The 7,500-nt window shown below is 46.7% G+C and overlaps 2 protein-coding genes across 2 annotated transcripts in view; both read right to left on the bottom strand.

The window, feature by feature from the left end:
* LOC311320374 (15-hydroxyprostaglandin dehydrogenase [NAD(+)]-like) overlaps positions 1-547 on the bottom strand; it is a gene marked incomplete at its 3' end in the record, with an annotated part of 4,286 nt that extends 3,739 nt beyond the window's left edge. Inside the window, exons 1-2 of the mRNA XM_084452105.1 lie at positions 450-547; positions 203-326 (exon numbers count right to left, since the gene is read on the bottom strand). Of these exons, the coding sequence (XP_084308231.1) occupies positions 203-326; positions 450-542 (217 nt within the window). The 5' untranslated portion in view covers positions 543-547. The remainder of the gene's footprint in view (positions 1-202; positions 327-449) is intronic.
* A 4,677-nt stretch (positions 548-5,224) lies between these two features.
* Positions 5,225-7,500, bottom strand: part of LOC311320373 (high affinity cGMP-specific 3',5'-cyclic phosphodiesterase 9A) — a gene marked incomplete at both ends in the record, with an annotated part of 6,102 nt that continues 3,826 nt past the window's right edge. Inside the window, 5 exons of the mRNA XM_084452104.1 lie at positions 5,225-5,386; positions 6,235-6,381; positions 6,681-6,785; positions 6,948-7,050; positions 7,198-7,265. Of these exons, the coding sequence (XP_084308230.1) occupies positions 5,225-5,386; positions 6,235-6,381; positions 6,681-6,785; positions 6,948-7,050; positions 7,198-7,265 (585 nt within the window). The remainder of the gene's footprint in view (positions 5,387-6,234; positions 6,382-6,680; positions 6,786-6,947; positions 7,051-7,197; positions 7,266-7,500) is intronic.

Genomic DNA, 7,500 nt, shown 5'->3' with positions numbered 1-7,500 from the left:
TTATCTATTTAACTCAACTGTACAAGTAATCTGTTTTCTCATATCATTCTTTCTCATATCACACTCCTGATCACTGTGACTTATGAACAGACTAACTAAAAATAGCCTATAATAGATTACAATCTGCCAATGATAAACTTAGGGGGTGATGCTATAGCTTCATAATCTATAGATTATGATGATGGCGTGTGGAAGGAATTACCTTTGAGCTGCTCTTCTGATTCAACGTCGCATTTCACAAATAGCGTTCTGTCCGCCCCATACTCATGATCAAATTCAGCCTTCAATTTTTCCCCACCCAGTTCATTGACGTCCAACAAAACTACCTAAAACACAGCAAAGTTCAGCAACAATGATGATTGTGTGCACATGATGAAACAGTTGCTTCCTCAAAAAATACAATGAAACTAACTTGTTGGCATCATTGATTTATTGTCCTTTAGTCTTACCTGTGCACCATTTTGCAGAAGAATCTCAGAGAAGCCTTTTCCTAAGCCTTGAGCTGCTCCAGTCACTACAGCGACTCTGCCTTGCAACGCCATGTCCACCGCTGGGGCCTCATTTATCAAAGAGCGTGTAAATTCAGGTGTAAAAGAGGGCGTACGACGAAAACGCGGAAAATGCACAATGTAGCGTACGACGAGAATATTTACACGCTTTTCGGATCTATCAAAAATGTCGTATGCCCTTTTCTGCACGGTAAATCCGAGACGGGCGGGGAGGAGAGCGTACGCGCACGCGCCCCGTGTTCCGCCCCCTCCACGCCCAAATTCAACCATATATGGTCAAAACTATGACAGCGAACAACGGGGATTCCCCGGAAGGAACCGACATAATATAGCGTGGAGCAGGACAGACGAGACGTTTATGGAAAAACGCGGAAAGAAGAGAAACTTTTCGGAGACGGAGGTGCATGTGCTTGTTGGTGAGGTCCACGCGAGGAAAGAAAATCATCTTCGGAAGGTAAGCTATTTGTACGAGCCTACATTTGAAAGTGTTGGAAAGCAAACATTCCACACATTCTGTGGTAGGCTATGATTGATTCAGGACCAAAAACAGGGAACGATAACACAGATGACCACTTCATAATGTTAGACCACATTATTAAGACTCTCATCTAAATCACCCGGTAAATCACACTTAAGCATTTATTTGGCTGCCAACAGAAAAACATATCAAATGAATATGGCTGCACAATGAAATGTTTAATGCATAATCAAGTTCACAGACAAACTCAAAGAAAATGATTGAAATTGTTTCTCCAGACTCTGACGTGGGGTGGGACTCAGAGGAGAGGGAGTCTGCAGTGGTCCTGGACCTGACGGTCGTGCCCCCGCGAGTTGTAGACTCCACCTCCAGCGTCATGACCTCCAGTTCCTCCACCTTCTTATCAGCTTTGAATATATATCTTGGCAAACATAACACGGGATGATGTACAAGGAGGGGACAGATACCTAGTGAAAGTACTATTGGTTGCTAGTAAAAAGATAATAACGAGGGCTTGGTATAAGGTGGAACCCCCAACCAAGGAGCAGTGGTGGGTGTTGTGGAGGAGATGTATGTTAGGGAGAGGTTCACGCATGCATTGAGGATGCAGGAAGGAAAGTTAGAAGGGAGATGGGATAAATGGATGGATTATAGAAGGAAATGTGATGATACCACTTATATTAAAATTGTCATATTTGAGTAAGAAAAAAAAGCTGCATGGATGGATGTACCCATAAGCTGTTATTGTAGGTTTTTATGTTTTATTGTATTGTCGTTGTATGGATGGAAAATGCTAATAAAGATTAAAAGTAAATAAGACAAAGAATATGTATCTTGGCTATGGACACACCAACAAGCCAGCCGTCACGCGCAGCGCCTGCCTCCAGTCTAGTCCCTACCCTGCTGTGCGCCAGGGTGAATGAGTCATGCGTGGAGCCAGGCCACCGTGCCACTACACTTGTGATGAGCATGTCGGCGTCACATATGATTTGGGTATTTCTAGTGTGCACATTTTAGCGATTCACATAGACGTATTCATTCACTGATGGTGCCCTTATGTGGGTGCAGTCGCCATCGCCGTCACCTCTTTGGAGTTCTATCGGCCAGTAGGCCGAGTAGCGCCGGATTCATTTAGGCTCGCATTACGCACAGGAGGACTGTCATTTATATGCTTACCAAAGAGCAAACAGGTCCACATGATCACATATTAATGACAATCTAATTGGTCAATTATTGCCGTTTGATGGAGTGCCTGCATTAAGTGTGTGACATATAGCGCGGAAGGGTTTGGGACAGCGCATAGGTTCAGTTTGGGGAACAAATCCATATCGAACCATGAATGAGCCGGTTAGAGGACACGTCTAATCTTGCATTGCGATATATGTTGGTGCTGAATTGGCCTAGTAGCCTACATGATTGTGCGTTCATGAACTGTCGCTCTTATTCTCTCCGTCAAACATAGTAATTCACCGACGCACCACCGGCGTCGCCAGTTCCCCCTGTGTTCAAGAAGGGCGTAGAACACCGTGTAAATCGGTACGCCAACTGGAGAGGTGTCCTACAAAAGCGCGGAGAAAGGCGACTAAATTTTCGCCCTTACGGCTTGATAAATCGCAATGTGGGGGGGGCAAATGGCGTACGCCTGAACTCGCGAAAAAGACCGTGTAAAAGAAGGCGTACCTCAATGATAAATGAGGCCCCTGGACGGTCACACGGAAACACTGGCGAGGAAACACTGTAGTCGAACCCGAGCCCACGCGCATGCGCAAGACCGCCTCCCGCTCCAATACATTCCTTGAGCCGGAGCCAGTTTGCGCTTTGAATCCGAGTGATGACCTAATTGTTAACAGTTCTACATAGTATATTGATTAGTATTGTTAAATGCTTTGTGTATTATGCATGTTTGTTTCATCAGATTCTTGTACCTAGACTGAATATCTCAAAGGATATAACCTATAATCCTGTCTGATATAAGCAGGGCCGGGCACTATTGCGAAATTGACAGTCAACGACAGGCCCACTAAAGATTATAGATGGAATCAAATTGCTGCCATAATTCGAAACTGCAAATGAAAAAATGTGAAAAGTTTAAACTCATTGTTTGAAAGCTTTAAAAACGATTTGCAATACTGAAACGAAACAACGTTTTTAAGGCTTGCACGATGTTGAGGATTAGAATCTCTGCAAAAAATATTTGTATTCGAGTTTTCCTTCTTCATTGCAGCAGAACTTGCATCCACACTAACACGGATATTTCTGAAAACGCATGCTTACAAAAAACGCGTCCACACCATTCTTAGAAAATCCCTCCATCCAAACGCAGACGTTTTTATGTCATTGGGCTACAATGGAAGTCAATGGGGCATGCGTAAATGCGTTGGAAAAACTATGATAAAGTGTTTTTCTGAGACGGGAAGCATATGGGGTAATCTTACCAGTCTCAGTATGCTCTCCTGTGAAATGTATGCTGTCCTGTGAAACGCAAATATTTTTAGGTGTTTGGCATACTTGCTCAATAAATCCCCACAAATCATGTTCATGAAAAAATTTTCATGACATGGTTGATGTAATGTAACATTTTATATAATTATACAGTATCTCAAATACTGTCAAATTGTATTTTGAATTCTGTCCTCATCCCGTCCCCCTCCACCAATCAGAGATGTTGCCGCACGTAATGGTGACGGCCTTTCCACTTCAAAATGTTCAGGGGCTTCAATCCGCGATGGAGTCTGAGGAGAATACGGATAGACAATATGGACAGAGACTTGCTCTTTTATATGTTAGATGCTCTTTTATGTGTGAGATATACAGTGAAACACAATTATGTGACAGGAAATGTTAGACAACCTACCTCATCTGAACAAAGGCATTGTAGAACTAGATTAACAAGTACATGAGTGCATTAACACATTTATAAATCTGTTTCAAGGAGAGCTAATGGTGTCAATAATCATGTATAATGATCACATGCAGGTTTATGTTATTTTTTCACATTGAATAATCCTTCAACAATAATTTCATTTGGGAAAACACATCACACTTAACCTCTGTGAGGAGATAGATACAGACATGTCCCACTCCAGTAGCAAATAAAAGCACAACTAAGAAGAGAGGAGGGGAAAGGGGAAGAGAGGAGGGGAAAGGGGAGGAGAGGAGGGGAAAGGGGAAGAGAGGAGGGGAAAGGGGAGGAGAGGAGGGGAAAGGGGAGGAGAGGAGGGGAAAGGGGAAAGGGGAGGAGAGGAGGGGAAAGGGGAAGAGAGGAGGGGAAAGGGAAGAGAGGAGGGGAAAGGGGAAGAGAGGAGGGGAAAGTGGAAGAGAGGAGGGGAAAGGGGAAGAGAGGAGGGGAAAGGGGAGGAGAGGAGGGGAAAGGGGAGGAGAGGAGAGGAAAGGGGAGGAGAGGAGAGGAAAAGGGAAGAGAGGAGGGGAAAGGGAAGAGAGGAGGGGAAAGGGAAGAGAGGAGGGGAAAGGGAAGAGAGGAGGGGAAAGGGGAAGAGAGGAGGGGAAAGGGAAGAGAGGAGGGGAAAGGGGAAGAGAGGGGGGGAAAGGGAAGAGAGGAGGGGAAAGGGGAGGAGAGGAAGGGAAAGGGGAAGAGAGGAGGGGAAAGGGAAGAGAGGAGGGGAAAGGGGAGGAGAGGAGGGGAAAGGGAAGAGAGGAGGGGAAAGGGGAAGAGAGGAGGGGAAAGGGGAAGAGAGGAGGGGAAAGGGGAGGAGAGGAGGGGAAAGGGGAAGAGGAGGGGAAAGGGGAAGAGAGGAGAGGAAAAGGGAAGAGAGGAGAGGAGAGGAGAGGAGAGGAGAGGAGAGGAGAGGAGAGGAGAGGAGAGGAGAGGAGAGGAGAGTGGAGGGGTGGGATCCACCAAACAATATTTTACCTCAACAGTGGAACCAAACAAGTCCCTACATGTCATAGGTTAACAATGTCACATACCTCCCTCTCCTGCTCTAGAATGTTACAGTGTAACCCGACACTTTTACTGGATATCATGTCTCACATCCCACTTATATATGTATTGGCCTGGTTATGTCTAGTCCTAGAGTACATATCAATGTTCTCCATTGAAATGTTGACATTGAAAAACACATCACACTTAACCTCTGTGAGGAGATAGATACAGACATGTCCCACTCCAGTAGCAAATAAAAGCACAACTAAATACAATGTCCTATTCCTTCTAGATCAGCAGGCGGTCCACTCTTCAGCGGTGTCCGTCGAGGCGTCCGTCACTGAGTGGCTGGTTTCAAAGTGTCCCAGGGGGCTTCTGGCTGTCGGCTGTGTTCAGGCTCTCCTTCCCCTTCGCTGCTTTGTCACTCTGAGCTCGGCTCTGTGTCTCCCTCTCCAGGGCTTTCTCCATCTCTGTGTAGTAGTCCAGCGCTTTCTGCACCGGGTCTATGATGTGTTGCTTGGGGGGTAACGTAAAGGACAGAACAGTTGTCATATAAGCTGTGTTCGGAATCGCTCCCTCGTTCCCTCACTCCCTATGCCCTATATAGGGTTCACCATGTAGTGAACTACCTAGGGGACAGAGAAAATGTAGGGTACATGCGCTGTTCCCTGCAAATCAAGGTGAATTGTGGGTAATAAATAGTGGACTATATAGGGAACGAAAATTACGTGGAGAATTCGGACACTACAAACAAAATGGCTGACGCCCTATATAGTGCACTATCTAGTGAATAGGGAGCGATTCCGAACACAGCTATAGAGTTGGGGTATACTGAAGTGGGTTTCTCTATGTATCTATGTCTCTGTGCCTTGACCCCAAAGGTCTAAGGCTATTCTTACTGACCATCCGAGGGCTAAAGAATATTGGCAGGATAAGATGAGTAGCCTTGCACAACATCTGGATTAATGCCACCAAGGCCTGTGTTCCTGATATGGTAGCGGATCCTGTGTGTCCAATAGAGAGTGGTCTTGTCTTTTGCCCTTCCTAATTCTGACTGAATGTGAAACGTATGTCTTATAAGCTGTGTAACAGTAAAGTGGTTCAGTTGTTGTGATTGTTTTGCAACGGCAACTCTGCATAAGCTATAATAAAACCTGGACCTTCGATTCTCTCGTCTGACAACTTCTTTATTTAAGGACCTAATAAATACAGTAAGCAAATTTCTCTTATGTTTATATTGATTAGTCATCAATACCTTACTGGGAAGTTCTGTAGACGAGAGGTTGTGGAGATGATGGATTTTCTGATATTTTTGGAGGTCTTGTAATTTTGTATTTTAGATTGTATCTCTCTCACTCACTCACCTCCAGACAGGGAAAGAGGTTGGCTAGCTCGATGAAGAGGGGGAAGAGCACGAAGCGGATGAAGCCCGTCTGAGAGGACGGCTTGGTCACCTTGTCTCTGTCCATGAAGGGCGTGATCGGGAGACCCTCTAGCTTCTCCATGTCACTCTGAGGGACGGACGAAGGGGTCAGGACGAGGACAGGGGTCAGGACGAGGACAGGGGTCAGGACGAGGGCAGGGGTCAGGACGAGGACAGGGGTCAGGACGAGGACAGGGGTCAGGACGAGGACAGGGGTCAGGACGAGGGCAGGGGTCAGGACAAGGGCAGGGGTCAGGACGAGGACAGGGGTCAGGACGAGGACAGGGGTCAGGACGAGGGCAGGGGTCAGGACGAGGACAGGGGTCAGGACGAGGGTGGATCGAACCTTTACGATGGTACATATTTGCTGGGTACTTGGAGAGGCACCTGATTGTAGAACTCCTGCAGAAGGCAGTCCAGCCAAGGCTCAGCCACCTCCATGGGCCGGGCCTCGTTGGAGATGTCGCTGACCTTAATTAGGATCATCATCAGCTGGACAAGGAAGAGAGGGTGAAACAGGAAGCTGCGTCAGACCGCGTCAGTCCAGTCTGGACCAGTCTGCGTGTCAACCTGCGTGCTCACGGCATGGATGTGTGGATACTGCTTGATTACTAGATGTTGTGAAAGACCTGATGTCCCTCTCAGACCTCTCACCACATCTCGGTGGTCCTTGTTGCCGAAGTCAAAGACGGGCAGGATGGACTTGAACTTGTTCAGAATCTCGTTGTGCCTCGTCATGTCAGTGGCCAGTATGCATCTAAGATAGGAATCCGGAAAAAGCCATAAACAGACTTGGATCGATGGATTACTACGCACGGATTTCATGGTGGTGTCATTTCACGTGACCTGATGGTAGTTTTAACGCGCAACAGTAAGAACCAATATAGTGGAGAAGATATCTTACTTGATGATACCCTCCCTTATTCGTTTGTACTGCTCGTTGGTCAGGTTTCTGAAAATGTTGTTTTCTGTCTGTGAGAAAGAGGATGTTAATGTTGTCACTTTGTTACTCACACCTATCATACCTCCTTGGCCTGAACACAGGTCTGTCCCCTGTCCCCACGCTGTCCCCACTCCCACTCCTACCTCCACCCTCATCCCCGTCCCTGTTCCCAGCCCACATTCCCAGCCCACATTCCCAGCCCCGTTCCTAGTCCTGTCTCAGTCCCGTTAACCCCAGCCCTAACCCCAGCCCTAACCCCAGCCC

This window comes from Borostomias antarcticus (assembly GCF_949987555.1).
Source record: "Borostomias antarcticus genome assembly, chromosome: 17".
In the NCBI taxonomy this organism is placed as follows: Eukaryota; Metazoa; Chordata; class Actinopteri; order Stomiiformes; family Stomiidae; genus Borostomias; species Borostomias antarcticus.
The sequence above is the reverse complement of the archived record's forward strand: the minus strand, read 5'-3'. Positions and strand labels throughout refer to the sequence as shown.